We start from the raw sequence: 16,535 nt of genomic DNA, 5'->3' as shown, positions 1-16,535 counted from the left end.
GAGGAGGGCATCGCGTAGGTTGCGGCGGAATTGGGCATGCGAATGTTGGCGTAGAGTTCGCTCACCCACTATCCTGTAGGTGGACAGCTGGTAACAATTGCCAACTACTGTATCTAATAGGAAAGAGAATAGAGGCTTCCACGTCTTCCTATGAGTCCTCTCGGTGTTGTAGTAGGACCTTAATTGGTCGGCCACGTCGACGCCGCACATGAAGAGATTGTACTCCTCTATGAAGTCTGGTATATCCAATTCCTTCCTAGCCTTATCGCCGAACACCTTCGCTGTTTGCCTGTAGCCTGTGGACATTGTAGAGGGTCGTTTTCGTAGCTTCGCGATGTAGTTTTGACCTGGCGATGTATGACGTCAGCGGCTCTGCGGTATAGTGTTGAGGACGATGTACGTACCATCATGAATTGTAGACAGGAATAGAACCACCGTGGCGTCCTTCCAGGCAAACTCCATTACCTTATGACTCCTAGATAACTCTCCGTATAGCTGGCCCCATGGAATTTGCTTATCGTGGCTTAATTTAAGGTCTGTAAGTGATGCTGAGAAGCGCTCAGCTGGCACTGTTCTTTTGGCCTTGGTCCTCCTTTTTGAGGCCTTATTAGAGGCCTTTTGATCGGCTGTGAGGACCTCCACGTCGTGTTCCTCCTCTCCAAGCTCCTCTCGTTTTGTGCGTGTAGTTCTGACCGTGCCGGCAGCTCCAATTCCAAGAGATCTCAGCCGTTCAAAGAGCTTCACACTGCTGAAGAGATTGTCCAGCCAAACTACGTGCTTGTCCGGCGGATATAGGCGCTCCTGCGTGCCTGGGCGACATTGAGTAAGCAGATCAAGGACAACGGCTTGCGTCTTTGTAAAGCCTTTATCCAGGAAGGATGTATCCAGGTCTACAGGCCCCTTCTTGTCGCCTTTGGCATGCCATAGCCAGTCGAGAACATAGCCCTGATTCGCCAAGACCCATATCTTGAAGCCTTCTGGTGTAGGTTTTAATGGAATATTGACAATTTCCGGCGCTCTGCCCATGAACCTCTGTATGGTCTCATCGACAGCTAGGTGCGGGCCTGGGCGCCAGTACCGCCGGCAGCGTACTCGCAGATGCTCCGAGAGCTTATCTACGCGGTTAAATGTACTGTGAAAGCCGTCCTGAGGCACAGGAGAGCATCGAATATAGCGCTCAAGCTGCTCCCATCGCGTCTTCGATATATAGTCGCCCACCTTGTGAGCAGCTCCCTTTTCAAGCGGCCCCCAATAGTCCTCTATGGCCGGCTCCACGGTGATTCCCATGTGAATCACGACTCTAAAGTAGGCGTACAGCTCCTGCCTACACGTAGGCAGCCATGGCCTTGCCTTGCCCTCAGGGGCGTCCTCCTCCAACGCCAGGTGCGCCTCTGCATATTGATTTGTCCACGCGGTCATCCGATCTAGCATTTCATCGTCGAAAAACAAGCCAAAAAGGGCCATAGGATCGCGTCTATCAGTGCCGAGGGGGACAGCAGCTTCGCCGGGGTGGTAATAGTCGTCTATTCGAAGGGGGAGTGAATTGAGGCAGAGGCCAGGGCTCTGGCGGCGGCTTTTTGGACGTTTTGGTGCGTGGATCCTTCCATTTCACATAATCGATGTCATTTGATGTTCGCGGCATTCTGTTGCATTGATTTGGGCTCAGGGAACTAGCTAATTCGACTATTTACAGCTCTGTTGATGCCTCCTGCACACCTCAGCACGGTGTTGCTGCACGGGCCTGAAAACTGGCCCGAGCGTTGCACCCCGACGGGTTAAGGGATAATGCGATACGCATACCAGTCTCAGTAGTTTGAGGAAGGAGCAATGCGGTAGAAGGCTTCGACGGTAGCACGGCGGTTGCTGCTGGCCTTGAAGCGGAAATGAGAGGTGCAAGCCCCCCACAAGATGCACTGTGTTATCGCTAATCCGAATGCATGTGTTCATGTAATTGTGATAAAAGTGATTTGGCACTAGGCAACTAGGCATTGCCACCATAAGCAGGGAGGGCGGCCGACCCGTTCCGGCTATAGGGTTTGCGCGAGAGGCGTCATTTTTCTGACCTCGATAGAAGCAGAGTTTGGGATGGACGTTGTTGCCACTTGGTAGCATGCGGTGGGCGCATACTGCAAATGGTTGATGACTTTTCAGGATTAGTGCTGTAGCCCTCCGCCATTGGTGCATCCTCGGCCTTGGCAGATCAGTTGCTGAGTCAACAAAAATGCCCAGTATCTCAACCGTGATCAATCTCGCACCAGCCATCGTGCAACTTCGCGATGCAGCGCAATGTACGGCTATGTCTACGTCGCAAACTCCTTTAGCACACCATCAACACATCACGCCGCCTTCGAGTCTCGCAGACCCGCCTTTGACGCCTCCGCCGACCGACGAGAAGCCCTTTCCGCAGGCCCACCGAGTTATCGCACTTTTCAAAGACATCCGAGCCGGAAAGCACATCAAGCAACACCCGTGGATAGAATTTCAGCTTGCACGAGGAGAGTACGATGAGATAGAGCGTCAGCTTCGCCGAGACGAGCCGCTGTCGGGATATTTAAAAGACAAGATACGGTGCGTGTACTCAAGGAATGATGGATACGGCGGCTAACGACAGAGATCGGGCAGATATGATTACAGCGGAGAAAGCGATCGGCTTGTCGTTCGCATGCCGACCGGAGTACATGAACTCTTCATTGACGGAGTTGAGGACGCAATCCGTAGCCAGCTGAAAGCCATTCGCAGCGGGTCAGACAGGGCGGCCCGCTTCGCGCAGAAGGTTCGCGCAGCCCGTTCTACTGAGATCTACTTTCCCGGGGATGGGTCTCCGACTAACACAAATTCAAGACATGAGCCGGATGCTTCTTTCTGGCATAAAGAGGCACGATACCCTGGGGTTATTATCGAAGTCGCATATTCGCAGAAGAGGAAGAGGTTGGGCCGGCTAGCTGAAGATTATCTTCTCGATTCTAATTCTAGCGTGCAAGTTGTTGTTGGCCTGAACATCGAATATGGCAATAAGGATTCACGGAAGGCAACGTTGTCAGTGTGGCGAACTCATGTAGTCAGTACTATTGACGGGAACGAGTTAAGAGTTGTTCAAGAAGTAGCGGATAATGTATGCCTCGTTCCAGGACACTACTCTTTCTTTACGCTGACACCCTTCGCAGGCGTTCCGCGACGATCACGGAACCCCTACTGCTCATCCAGGCCTACGGCTTCAGCTGAGAGACTTTGCTTATGAAGAACTTGCACACAACGAGATTGGAGATGAAGATCGAGAACTGGTTGTCTCTACTCGACAACTCTGCGAATACCTTGGTGCGGCGGAGACTATGGTAGAACCCTTGGAATCACTTGGCGAGCATTCAATTGCTCCTGGACTCAAAAAGCGTAAAAAATCGGAGACGCCTCCAGACCAAATCACTTCTAGTGATGAAGCGAGGTATGCTAAGCAAGAGGAGAGAGCAGCGAAGCGCATAGCGGACAACGATCCCGATTATAATTAAAAGCGCGTCAGAGCAAAAGCACGAGACTTCGGTTACCGCTTGTGATCGTGTTTAGCATTTTAGCTTCGGAATGCATACGTTTGATATATTTTCTCATTTCCCGTGCATGAAAGAGCTATGGAAAGTGGTCTTCATAGATGGAAAGCGATGGTTAAGGGAGGATCGACGGCTCTTCTCTCGCATGAAGTCCGACGACTTGAGGGTTTCTTCGGTCTTGCTCTCTCAACGCTCGTTTCGTCAACCAGATCTTCGATAAGTTATCCCAAAATGCCGCCGGTGGTTGGGATCCGCTGGGATGGCTGAGCCTCTGCTTTTTCGACGCCGATTGCGATATTCCGTTCGGTTGAGGCCGCTCTGAGCGTTGACGTTTGCGTGAACCTGAGAGTTGTGGTTCAAGCATCTGGTAATTGTGAACAAGACGGGGCGTCTGCTCGAGAGGCGGGGAGCAGCGCCTTTCTAGTGCGCCGCTCACCACATCCTGCGACACGTACGGGGGTTGGCGCCGCTAGTTCTGCGACAGACGAGTCAGGGCCTCTGGAAGGGTTCAACCAATAATGCAGTCTGATGGGAAATCCTTGCCGCTGTGCCTGCTGCTTGCCGCCGTGCCACTCAGCTGGAGATATCGGTGCGGCGCGAGGGTGCGGCGCGGTGGAGTTGGTGGTGTCGCAGTGAATGTGGCAGGGTGCCGCATTCTCACGGTTGAGGTGTGGTGGCCGCACGCTCTGACGTAGGCTTGGCGTGGAACGTTGTCGGTTTGCTCCGCGCTCGTTCCTAGATCTTTCGATGAAGCCATCCGGCCTCAGCTCCGACGAGGAGGATATGAAAGAGGACATTAAGGAGGTGGATTCGCAGAAAGTTGACCGAGCCATACGAGCCCATAGACGAGGGAATTTTCTCGCTGCAGGGATGGACAATTCACCCATCATTTGATAGATGGCTCGAACCAAAAAAATATCTGGTTTATCCTAGTGGGACGTATTGACTCATACAAACTTTCTTTGTTAAATCTGTTCATACTCCCGTGTTTCTTTGGCTATAATTCTCGCCTCCTTAACCATTCCAACCTTTCAACATGCTCCCGCGCTGCTTTGATCATGATCCTTGCTTGGTACAGCATCGCATACGCTTCACGCTCAGTCCCTTCGACTCGCCACGCTCGTTGGTGGGATTTAGAAATTTGACTGAGTGAGAAACGCAACTGATAAGAACTCAGGCATATACTACAAGCGCAGTGATCGCTATGCATACTCACGAATGGAGATACATCCGGACACTCCAACACGCCCAAACTCTACTCAACTTGTGCAGTTCTTCTCGATGAGGAGCAGATGCTGACGAACTAGACGCTGAGGATGGGCCGGCGACGTCGAACTTTGCGTGGGTAGGATGACCCACACGGTCTCAGCCATGCCGCAATGGGTGCGAACTTTCAATAACTAGGCTCCAGCATTTTGTACGCAAGATCAAACCACGCACAGCTTTCACACATGTCGCCCATGCAGTAAGCCAAATCGAGCCTGGCCGGATACCCGAGTAGCTGGCCGGCATCAAAAAGAAGTCCATTCAGGCCTTCACTGACATTGCACAAGGTGCGACGTCTTGAGTCACATACTTCGGAGTTTCGGTACAATTCTGATATATCCTGCGGACGATGCGTCGTTCGCATCCGCAAGCCATGGCGACGTCTGATATTCGATTTCAGTGGAGAGACTTCTGCTTACTAAAGCCATATCCTGAATAAGAGTCGCCATTTATGCAGTGGACGTCCTCTACACTTCCCCGACAGATTTCTCTGAGAGACTCACTACCACCTCTTGAGCACTATTGAATAGCCCAGTCCAACAACCACTAATGGTCCGGCCACATCCAAACTCAACCACATCTGGAAACTCCCCTCGAGTATAGCGGGCAGTTATATCATCCTCTGACAAGCCATCATACGGCTCACGGCCGGCCATGATGTAATACATAACGGATCCCAACGCGAAAAGGTCCGACTTCGCATTTGGTGTAGAGAGAGGATCTCTCGGAAGGAAGAAGGGTGTGCTCTCCATTGCCTTTCCATCTAGTTCGCCAAACAGGGAGCCGGCAAAGTCGCAGAGTCGAATGTTAAGCTTATCGTCGAGAAGAAAATTTTTAGGGTGAATATCGCAGTGGATAATGCCTTTTAAGTGGATGATTGCAACACTCTCTGCTGCTTGTCTTACCCATTTCTCTCGTTGCTGGATGGAAATGGTTTGGAAGTCCGTCTCGGAAAAGTAGCGGTAAATGTCGCCATTGACCTCGAATTGAAACCTAAGGCCATATTCATGCTGACCAAAGTACTTAACTATCCTTTCGTGGTTTCCCAACGCTATAAGGATATGATGCTCGATTTCCAGGCCCTTCATCGCCCAGCGATTGTCTCTATCATAGACATATTTGAGAATTGTTCCGTCCGGGAGTAAACCTAATCGTGCTGTATTGCCACCGGATAGCACTTCTAATACCCCAGGAGGATGCCATGACTCGAGATATTTCACACTTGAGTGCGGACAAGATGGATCGACATGGAACTTCCCGTCCATCGGCACAGCCGTCCCATCAGAGAAAGTGGCCAGAGCCTCGGACATGACGAATATAAGTCGAGAACGAGCGGTATCGATAATTGGACTTGATAAACGGCTGCCAACGGTAATGATAGGTAGTAAGCTAATTTTAGTCAAAGTAGAAAGTCTGATGGATTTTGAGTTATGTTTGGGTTCCAGCTCTCGATTATGATGGAGGATTGTGACACCTGCGTGCCAAGAAAGTTCGTTAGTAATCAGCCATCCGAACCTCAACAAAAACGCCAGAATCCATGTGGAATTCTCGATATTCGGTTGCTATTCGGCCGTCGTGCACGTGATGTAAGGGCACGTGATGTATGGATCTACTGTAGGCATGCTTGTTACAGTAGATCTAGCATATATTAGGCTTGCACGGGTCTCTCCTACAGGTATATAGGCTAGCTAGATTCCTACATAGAATCGACATCTACTGTCCTCCAAATTCTTACCTCACGTGATCAGAAATATCACATCCAAGTACAAGACCGCCTCACAAACTATGTACAACACATGTAATTAACCCACTCGTCACCCCCATCACTTTGGTTCGCTGCCGACAGTACGTTCGGACGCATGCTCAGACCCATGGTATCATTGTGGAGTCTCTAACCAATCTGGCGATCGAGACATTACTGGCGGCACCGTCGAGAACGTTGCGTGACTGACGATACGGCTCCCGGGACTGGACTAGTGCCCGACTGGTTCGCGGCCGCAAACATCTCCCGCCAAGATGCCATGTGCACCTCCTACAGGATCAGACTGTCGTGATATTCCGACCGGAGGCGGAGGATTCAAGATTTAAAGATATTTTGTAAATGCACACCTGTTTGAAATTCACGCACTGGTGGTACACTATAGAAACTAAACGAGTCGATTTACGTAGAAACTATCTAATTACATAACAAGGTTACACTAGTCTCAAAGTTTCATGAAACACATATCAAGAGAACCCCGTCTCTTAAATGCCTACATGGAAGTCCGTTTCTGCCCCTCCTGTTAGTTGCCCAGTCAATTCAAAGGTAGGCTTTACTGACATTACCTAGGTAATTCATTGCTCATGCAAGACAGTCATCACAAGGTCTGCGGGCTTTGGTCGATCCCATATGTTTATCTGGGACATTGGCACCCGCTCCTGCACAGCCTCCACTTCGTTCGATTGTGTAGGTGGTCTTCGAATGACCGCAAGTGTAGGTGGTGGTGTTGACGTGACGTTCGCACATGTTGACAATTGAGAAGTTGTGATGTTAAGTAGAATAATGTGTCTTCATGCACTTGCTACAAAGGGAAGTGAGTAAAGATTTTTGGTATTCTATCATGTCAACTGAATGGATTGAAACGTACTTTGTTTGCTGTTAGACGGTTGTTGGATGAGAGTTTCCTTGAGCGCGGGCTCCATTTGTATTCCAATGTTGAGGATTGCCTAGCGACATGCACTCCCAGAGGTGCTTGGCCATGCAATGTTCTCCTAATCGATTGGAGAGTCTCCGGGGCCCAATTGAATGAAAAGAGTTATGGCTGCTCTTGTTGATGTGCATGAGTTAACCTCAGCACCTATCTTCTCTCGGCGTTTCCGATGCACCTATCCACAGCCTAGCCCCTCACACGGAAGGTAAGGCAAACGAGGCAATGAAGTGGAAAGAAGCGAGGCGCTACCCACGCTCACTTCTACACTTCCTTGATAGCCAGCGCAGGACTCGATCTCTGGTTCCGAGATGCTTTGCCCATATATCGCACTCTTTGGCTGCTATCATACTATACGTCGCTCGTTTTCACATGCAGACCGTCACTATCAAATCTCCGTTATTTCCAGGCCTCGGCAGCGGTGTCGGACGCGGTTTACGGTGGTCGACTTCAAATTAGTTGCATGGGCGTGGGAAGACAGGGCTTGTCCGCGGACCATTCGCGTCTGTGCCGCCCGTCTCCTGTTCGCCTCTTATCTCCCTCACCTCCTCCATCAGCTCCTCAAGCTTGCTAAACTGTGCAGCAGTCCATATCTCCAGCTGGTACACCGCCTCGTTCCACTTCTCTCCTGTGCGCTTCGTCTCAACGCTGACTCCAATCGGGGAGTGTGTTAGTGGTTCGTGAAGGGTGTGATTAACGGACTTGGTCGTCCTTACGCGAAATTGTGTGTTGAATGCTTCCTTGAAGCGGTTAGAAGGTTCGACTGTGATTGCGAAATCGGTCATTTTCCCTTGCGAGGCTGTTGCGGGGCTCACGGCGTTGAAGGCACCCGCCGACCTGCCTATGCGCCCAGCAACAACACCTGAAGAAGTCTGGCTCATTGAGCCCAACGCCGGTCCTGCGGTTGAGGAGCCGGCGCAGCCTCACCTGAAACTGCCTGGCCCCGTCCTGCCTGCCCATCCACCATATCCTCCGCGACCTGGCGCAGCCGCAGCCGTTCGTCGCCATCAAAGCGTGGCCCCTGTGCCCCATTCTCAAGCGCGAGCATCTCCAGCATCTCCAACATCTCGACCCGCCCATCGGCGTCATCGGCAGCAGGCGGAATGCGCACGAGTATGGGGTCGAGCTGCCAGCTGCGGTAGCCAAGTTGTGGGAACGTTGTGAAGTATGCCACTGCCGCCGCTATCCTTCCCCGCCGTCATGGTGTCTAACGTGACAAATTTGCCAAACCCTCACTGGACCCACAGCAAGCGACCACCTCCTCGGCTTCGTCGAAGAGTGTAATCCGGTGGAATAGAAAGCTGGATTACACTGCGTGCTGACTGGTCTCCTAAATTTCCTTATCTGCGCGATTGCTTCGACGTGGTATTTCAATTGCACCGCAGCCGCATAAGAGCAAGGGAGACAGGACCATGGGCAGGGCTACGACGTCACGCCCTAAGATTAGTTCAGGTTGAGTATACTGCGACTTAAGCTATTCCGGTGCCACTTCTAGCCATAGCAAGCATTGTGTCAAGACAAGGACATGGCCTCTCTGATAGGGTCCCAGTAGACGCATCGCACAAACGGATCCCTCGGCTCCTCCTCATCAGGGCTTGGACGTCTCTTGTTGCTACTACCGTAACGGAAGACATGCCAGAGGGACCAACGAATGACCCAGTTGTCCGGGTCACGGACAGACCCGAAATCGTAATATTTATGAGTCTCACCAGAAGCGAACTTCCAGAAGTTTATCACCTCCTGGTGTATCGCCTTCTCCATCATCTTGTCCATCGAGTACGGGGGTCGGATGGGCCTGTCCGTGGGATAGAGGTGATTTGGGTCCCCGCTCACTCGATCTCTGCCAGCAGATGTTTCGGCCTGCGTCCCCGATTCGAATCAGCAAAGTCAAAGAAGCGTGGAACCTTTACGTGCCAGCATGCTTTGGTAGAGCGCCTTGTGCGCAGAGTCGACGTCATTTAGCCCAAGATAAGAAAGAAACTCGTCCTTCGTCGCGCTCCTGGGTGGGTAGGCCCTTCTTCCGGGAGGCATTGTGGGTTGATTTCGGGTTGCTCTGCGAGCCAAGACGATAATTGTGGACTGAGAAAGCAGACGATATCAGCAGAGGAGTCCTCTTTCGACGGTGCTTCCCGGCAGCCAAAATGGGCGCCGATTCTTATACTTGGTCAAAGCATCCAAACAGTGAACGGCACAGCAGATAGCTACTCATTTGACTAGGCGTGCAGTCCTCCTACCAGAGCCCTGGGATGTCTCAATCGCACGTCAGGCATCCTGAGTGACCAGTCATGCTGCAAGAAGGCAGACGGACCGGGAATCGTAAGCCTGCCAGCACAGCCTTCGCGCCATACGGGAGCTCTGCTGGCAGCTCCCATGTCTGGAAGAGGACTCAAGGAGGCATAGACTAGCCGTGCTGATCCGGATCTGAATTGCAGGAAGCGTACCAGGACCCCAAGTCAGCTTCCGATACGACAGAAGAAGGACGAGCAGGGTTCTTCGGCCGCGAAAAGCAATCATCGCTCTCCGTGCCGCACCTTCAGCTTCCCTGAATCGTCCAAGTCTTGGCTCTTCAACCTGCTTAGCATGTCATGGGAAAGGGAATCCTGCAATGCACAGGCGTTCCTGGCATCTGAGAATCACCAGGGGTCCGCAATAGAGGGGTTGAAGTGGCTGACGATCTTTCAAGTCCGGAATGCGCAAATCTGGTGCCGGCGCGCCAGAATGGGGAGATCGAACATGGGTTGCATCGCTGCTGAGGTGGTGGCGCGGTTCACGCTCCGGAGAAGCAAGCAAATTAATTAGGTATGAGGCGTTGTCTCCCTTGTTGGAAGCGTGCTGAGTGCGATTTAAAAAAAGGTGGCTAGTGCGTCGACATTCCCAGTCTAGTCACCGTGCAGTATTATAACTGTGCTAGGAAGCCCTTTAACTCCAACATTAAACTAGATACAGACAGGTCTTTAGCATTTCATATCTGTGCAATGAAATCTCCCATTATCCGGACGCCAATAGAGGAAGAACGAGCCCGGCCCCTGAATTATGAGTCTGAATTCGTTGCAAATCTAAGACCCTGTCAATGTTAGTCTTTGCATAAAAAGATTATCCAGTCTTTGCAGTACCTCTACCCCTTTTTCCGGCCAGGTTGAGTTTCTTGTGGAGGAATGTGAAAGCCGCGAATTAGGTTGTCCGTCGGATCTCCCAGCCCATTGGGGTACGCATCGCCAACGTATCGACACTTTGCACAAGGGCCTCCCGGTATATGTTTGACATGTGGGTTTTCAAATTTATACAAATGCTGTTTTGTGGGTGGCATTATGAAATCTTTGACCTGAAGATTTAGCAAGAGTATTAAAGGTAGTGGGTTCAGCTTAATATATATGTGTAGTTAGAGCGGGCACCCCCACACACTCTTGCATTCCTACTGATGCCATAATTGCTGCTCGCTGTACAGACCTCTCCGCTCCTTTCGGCCTGTAAATTAGCGATCTAGATACTAGCTTCGTGGTCTAGGCCACTCTGTCGCGGAAATAAGAGGCTTGCACAACTTCTGCACAAACTCCGTAGATTAGGTGGAAGCAGTGTACGGAGTATGCAAAATTCAGGTCCAATACAATGTTATCATGCTGTTAATAGTGATGTAGTTGATGTCGGGGCGGGTTATTAGTTCCGGGACAGCCATGGTGTATGCTGTTGACGATGAGAAATTACTATTCGTAAGATTTTTGCTGCAGCCAGGCACTCACAACCGTAAGACTGATGATCATGCACGAGTGAGAAGAAACGCTTGATTTGTGGAGTGTATGAGGATCAAGTCTATATTTGAGGCCAATACCTGCAAAGGAAGACGGTGAAGTGGACACGTCTCACGTACTCTGTACAACAACGAGCTGTCGCAGACCCTACATAATAACGCAAGAAAAATAGTCCCTGGACGTTGTGTTGGTATTGTTTGCTGATGCCGCTTCGTTTGCCGCCGGATACTGTTGTCGTTGCCGCCTCAGCTGCCGGACGACGTCGTAAAAGGCCTTCTCAACATTCACGCAATTCTTCGCAGAAGTCTCCAAAAAGTTGCATCCCAGCTCCCGGGCAAGTGCACTTCCTTCCTGTGTCGACACTTCGCGCTCTGTCTCCCTGTCGCATTTGTTGCCCACCAGCATGATGGGCGCTAGGCCAAAACCAGACCCATTCGATGATGTACTCAGCGGCGAGCTAGGGTATGTTGGAGATCCGGATAGTGATGATTCCTTGACCCGTTGGATTTGCCGGTGAAAATCTTGAACGCGGGCAAAGGACGACCGGGACGAGATGCTGTATACCAGCACGAAGCCCTCGCCGTCTCGTATCCACTGGTCTCGCAGCGCAATGTATTCTTCTTAACCTGCGGTATCAAGCACTTCCAGCATACATGACTGTTGATCAATCTGCACTTGCTTGGGATATGAGTCCTCGATGGTCGGGTCGTAGGTTTCGACGAAGTGATTCAGACATAGCTAGGAATACAGTTAGTGGTTGACATTTGACAGGTGAGGAGTGGAAGGGCCCACCTGGATAGTCAAAGCTGTCTTCCCGACGCCACCGTCCCCGAGCACCACGAGCTTGTACGTAGTCAATTTCGATTCGGGGACACTCCTTGCTGGTCTTCTGATCCCATCTCTAGGCATTGGAATTTCTTTTTGTTTTGCTTTCGGCGGCTCCTGGATCGGGGGTCGAACATACTTCTCACACTTCTTGTTAAGAGCTGCGGCGAACCAACCCTGTAATCTTTTAGCAGCTGCCTAAGTCTTGAACTCTGTATATTTACCGTTGACATCAGCGCATAATACATCGCCCTGTTCTGTTGTTGTGGTGCTAGAGCTGGAGAGCGACATCGCGAAACATAGTATACATAAGCAACCGTGCCTTTTTGCGAGTCATCGAGCTCGGCAAATGTATTATTGACCATGTCAGACATCATCCGCATTGACGGACGAAGATGGGGAAGAGGCGGTTCGAAGGCACATTCGAAAGTAGTGTCCAATGCTTTCAAGATGCAGGTGTCAAGCATGCGCTTGATCTCGTTTAACTAACGGGTATCTAGCAAGAATCTAGATGCAGAATATTAGTTGTGCAAAGTAAAGTGGCATTCCCACTTACGCCGGCTAACTCAATACGCGCGCCTCTCTCAACATCTTCCGGGAGATTGATAACGTCGCCGCAAATGGCATCCCAAAAGGTGGTCCAATAGGAATCCGATGGCTTCAAGGAGTGGTAATGGCCTTGGCGCACTTGTGTCCAGGCCATGTAAAGAAGTACATAGCTGACCTCATTGCTTGGAAAATGACGATCTTGGTTTGTGATGGGTGGGGGGCCAGATGGTGCAGGAGAAAGCAATAAGTGAGATTCACTTTCCTGAAAACGAACTGACGTGAGAACATCTGACCAGCAACAGCCTAAAGAACCTAGACCGAAACAGGAGAGGATTTCAGCCATTAGACCAGCTGCAGGCAATGCAAGGCAGAAAAACGGTGTAGAGACGAAGGAGACAACGAAAGCTGCAGCCTCAAAATAACCAGCAGAAGGCAGACGTGCATCCTCAGCCTAGCCGGGCATAACCAGCTCTATATATCATCAAACGTCAATCCTCTCCTACGGCGCCTTGACCATCCATGGGATTTATTGAGGCGTTCCTGGCTCTCCCATCCAAAGCATTTTTCTGGATTCATTGAGCCGTCGAAGCTTCCAGGCCTCGGTGAAGTGCAAGGACCCTCAGAGGCAGCTGCAGGCATTGTGTAGTCTCATCTACCTCCTAGTGTATGACGAAAAGAGAGATGCGTGACCCGTTAGTCCCTCGGCGCTATCCTTGCATCGGATATCCGTGGCGGCACGGAGCTGCCGGCACACTTCCGACACGGGATCTGAGCTGGTCTAACCCAATATACGAACTCCAAGCTCGTCGAGGTCTGGAGTTCGTATTTTGGGTCAGTCTGAATGGGGCGGCGGGTTAAGTCGAGTAAGACTAACCGAGCTGACGGCGTCCTGCGTGGAACTTGGCAAAGTCTGATGCGTCGCATCGCATATTCCAACCATTACTCGTCCCCTTCAGTCTCCGCATTATGGCTTCCCTCGATAAAGAAGTACGGTTCCGGCAATGCCTTGTTAGCCTTGGGCTGACTTATTACTACCAAACAGCAACAAGCGGCAATCTGCAAGAAAATTGAAGAGATAGCAGCCATCATCGGTCCATCCGACGAAGTAATTCCAACTTCGTATCTTCTTAATCATCGCTCACGGCTTCAGTCACGAGTGAAGCATCTCAACGACCTTGTCGAGCTGTCGCGCAAAGACGCGAGTTGCGCAATATCGGCTCTTCGAAGAGCAATACCGAAAAGTCTAAAGGATCTGTCAGGTTGTGAAGAAGCAGTTCTGTGTTGATTTGAAGAGGCATAAGGCCCGTATATATAGCCCCTGAAAAGGTGGGGGGGGTTACTCCCCTATTCCCCCTTGTTACGGATATGGAAGGATGTAACGCCACCGACACGCTAGTAGCAACCTGAGTGGATCCTCAGAGCTCAAACGACGAAATCCGTCGTTTCTTTACTACCTTCCAGTATTGCAACAAGCCCCTCTCGGATGAAAGTATTCGTTCCCTCGTCTCCTTAGCGAAGAAAATCCCGTCCGGAGAAGAAGCGAAGAAGAAATCGTCCACCTTCGTCGCTGGCTTCGAGAAGGATCCTTCCTTGTTTTGGACTGGCATTTGCATCTCATCGTCCGACAATACCTCAATTATCCTTTAGTTATTTGACGCTATCAACCAAAAGCGTTCCACCACAGCAATATGTGGTCGATTCTTGTCTGTAAAACTTTGGGAGCATGTGGAATGTTGGCAGGCTGACAATCGAGACTTACGGAATTTGAAGCGCGGTCAGACGCATCTAAGAGCGGCTCTACAAGAGATGGAATCCGAATGGTTTTCCAATAGCGATCCCTATAACCGGGAGGTTTTCCGTAATTAAGTTTACGAGGGTAAATGGTGGAGTGGGATCAACCTAGGGGTGCTTATAGGGCTTGCAGACGCGGATACTTTAAATGCGTAAGTTCCTCTCCTTCCTAGCAATACTTAAGACTTTACCGGAGTACTCCGAATGGACGCAGCTGTCCACTCTAGCGACTCGGATAAAAGATGCATGCGTCGTCTCGAAAAAGAGGAAACAGACCATGAACGAGCAGTCTTCACTCCACAGTTTGTGTGCCTCTCAGACGGTAGGAGAGTCATGGGACGGGATAGATGGGAGGATGGGCGGAACAGTAGAAAGCGAAGGTACTTCCGCCTCCTCTGGAGTTTTAATATACAGTTGCTGACCGCAGCAAACTAATCCAATCAGATCGAGGTACAAAGAGGAGTCGCTCGAGTCATGATATCAGCAGAGGACGCTCAGCGGACAACTCCACGACACAGACTGATACTAACATCCAGGGAGATGTATTCCAGCAGGCTGAGGGCCAAGTCCCCACTACAATGCCCTATTCTCAAATCGAATCATGCCAACGAGGTGATTTCTTTTTTATTTGGTTGAACTGAACGACCGCTAAGTACTGGCATAGGGTACAAGGAGAATGCATTCAGTGTTCCGAGGCCAGTGGGGCGGATCGCGCTCAATCAGAGCCAGCAGCCGGCGAGTCCCGATTCAGCGCAACAAACACTTCAGATGTCTCTTAACGACCAAGGACGCGCAATGACAGGACAAGGCGAGCTGAACACAGATGTCCCTGACTCTCAATCGAGCTCAGCACGCGGAGCAGACTGCATGCAACAGTACGCCCAAGCACATATTGGTGGTCAGGGAGGCACGCTACCTTGTGAGTACTGTTGATGATGACGCTGTTAAAAGCGGTACTAACACGGAGAAAGATGCATTCCCGCAGGCTGGGGGCCAAATTGAATCATGCCACAAGGTGAGATCTTTTTATTCGGTTGAACGAAACGACAGCTAAATACTGGCATAGGGCATGAGGAGATACATGACAGCTCTCGGGTGAACGACGTTGGTCTACTCGGCGACATCTGGATGCATGACAGTTCTTGAGTGAGCAACTATTAATACCCGACTCCGAAAATAAAGTAATGTAGGTCTCTCTGGCGAGGAATTAGAATATGGAATTCCGTCTAGGATGTACTGAAGTTTAAGCCAATCGCAAGGCGTGGATGCCGTGCTGAATAGGAAGAGTTTGCACGCGTCTTGACCTCGAGCGAGTATCCGAGCAAGAATCCTCTAGACATCCCAGCGCTAGAGGCCCAGCACACACATAGTTCATCGGCACGCCAACAATGTAGTAGAAGCACGATTCTGCGCGAAGTAGACAGCAACTCCTAATCGCAACATCCAGAAAACGACGTAGATGCATGCCTAATAAGCGCGTCGCCGACAAGGCAGAAGTCGCAGAGAACGCCTGCGATTGGAGATGATAGCCATTCACGCAGAGCAGGACACACAAAAGCGAGAGAGTGAGGGGGCGGGTAGCCGCTGTGCTAGAGGACGATGTGAATATACCGCCTGAGGAGCCTGCCTCCACGTCCGCGGCGTTGGAATGTGATGCAGTTTTGGAAGCGCCAAGCTTCCCCCCACCTACCGTGACGCTCGAAGGGAAAGTCGCCTACAAGACCATCGTCGCCGAAGAAGAGGACAGTGGCCAGGCGTGAGCATCTCGCTCTTCTGAGCCCGATAATAGAGTTCAGAGCTTTTATGGAGGTGGAAAAAAGGGAAATTGAGCTGCCACAATCTATCAAAGAGCTATGGGATCGTCGCGATGTATGTATCCTCTCAATCTGTAAGAAGCGAAATGCTTACGTTTTGATTCGCAGGCTCGTCGTAGTACTCCGCCCGGGACGAACCCACGTATCCCTCTTGTGATATCTATGGATGGCTTAAAAAGACTTCGGGTTCGACCCCACCAATCTGCGGGGAAAAGGGCAGCAGGTACATCGAAATTACGAGGAATGCACAACCGGAGCGATATCACGCATACAACAGTCAGATATCAGCGGCGGAATACTCAGCCTTTGCCTAACTCC

General features: G+C 50.9%; 7 protein-coding genes across 7 annotated transcripts; 2 read left to right on the top strand and 5 right to left on the bottom strand.

Moving 5' to 3' along the window:
• Positions 1-2,296: 2,296 nt before the first annotated feature.
• On the top strand, positions 2,297-3,503 carry BDZ99DRAFT_392766 (uncharacterized protein; the record flags this gene model as incomplete). Its single annotated transcript, XM_033715810.1, has 3 exons — positions 2,297-2,568; positions 2,623-3,112; positions 3,165-3,503. 3 exons carry the CDS (start codon positions 2,297-2,299, stop codon positions 3,501-3,503), a joined length of 1,101 nt encoding a protein of 366 aa, XP_033574483.1.
• Positions 3,504-3,696: 193 nt separating this feature from the next.
• On the bottom strand, positions 3,697-3,873 carry BDZ99DRAFT_338517 (uncharacterized protein; the record flags this gene model as incomplete). Its single annotated transcript, XM_033714332.1, has 1 exon — positions 3,697-3,873. A coding segment is annotated over one exon (177 nt), but the record flags the coding sequence as incomplete, so codon positions are not given.
• A 1,251-nt stretch (positions 3,874-5,124) lies between these two features.
• Positions 5,125-6,224, bottom strand: BDZ99DRAFT_465369 (kinase-like protein). The gene has a single exon (XM_033720529.1). It carries the CDS (start codon positions 6,113-6,115, stop codon positions 5,273-5,275), a length of 843 nt encoding a protein of 280 aa, XP_033574481.1. The 5' UTR covers positions 6,116-6,224; the 3' UTR covers positions 5,125-5,272.
• Positions 6,225-7,005: 781 nt separating this feature from the next.
• Positions 7,006-7,545, bottom strand: BDZ99DRAFT_465368 (uncharacterized protein). Its single transcript, XM_033720528.1, has 2 exons — positions 7,126-7,545; positions 7,006-7,075 (listed from the first exon to the last, which is right to left on the bottom strand). Exon 1 carries the CDS (start codon positions 7,309-7,311, stop codon positions 7,147-7,149), a length of 165 nt encoding a protein of 54 aa, XP_033574480.1. The 5' UTR covers positions 7,312-7,545; the 3' UTR covers positions 7,006-7,075; positions 7,126-7,146.
• Positions 7,546-9,091: 1,546 nt separating this feature from the next.
• BDZ99DRAFT_356200 (uncharacterized protein) lies at positions 9,092-9,283 on the bottom strand (the record flags this gene model as incomplete). Its single annotated transcript, XM_033714616.1, has 1 exon — positions 9,092-9,283. A coding segment is annotated over one exon (192 nt), but the record flags the coding sequence as incomplete, so codon positions are not given.
• Positions 9,284-11,284: 2,001 nt separating this feature from the next.
• BDZ99DRAFT_500680 (ras-domain-containing protein) lies at positions 11,285-12,766 on the bottom strand (the record flags this gene model as incomplete). Its single annotated transcript, XM_033723742.1, has 5 exons — positions 11,285-11,837; positions 11,892-11,976; positions 12,031-12,240; positions 12,288-12,548; positions 12,620-12,766. The coding sequence occupies 5 exons, from the start codon at positions 12,764-12,766 to the stop codon at positions 11,386-11,388; spliced, it is 1,155 nt and encodes a 384-aa protein (XP_033574478.1). The 3' UTR covers positions 11,285-11,385.
• Positions 12,767-14,680: 1,914 nt separating this feature from the next.
• BDZ99DRAFT_523125 (uncharacterized protein) lies at positions 14,681-15,502 on the top strand (the record flags this gene model as incomplete). The annotated part of the gene is made up of 5 exons (XM_033725777.1): positions 14,681-14,783; positions 14,848-15,015; positions 15,068-15,322; positions 15,375-15,418; positions 15,470-15,502. The coding sequence occupies 5 exons, from the start codon at positions 14,681-14,683 to the stop codon at positions 15,500-15,502; spliced, it is 603 nt and encodes a 200-aa protein (XP_033574477.1).
• Between the last annotated feature and the right edge of the window lie 1,033 nt (positions 15,503-16,535).

The sequence above is a fragment of the Mytilinidion resinicola genome, assembly GCF_010093595.1.
Source record: "Mytilinidion resinicola strain CBS 304.34 unplaced genomic scaffold BDZ99scaffold_14, whole genome shotgun sequence".
NCBI classification, from domain to species: Eukaryota; Fungi; Ascomycota; class Dothideomycetes; order Mytilinidiales; family Mytilinidiaceae; genus Mytilinidion; species Mytilinidion resinicola.
Note: the sequence above shows the minus strand (reverse complement) of the source record. Positions and strands in the feature narration are given on the sequence as shown.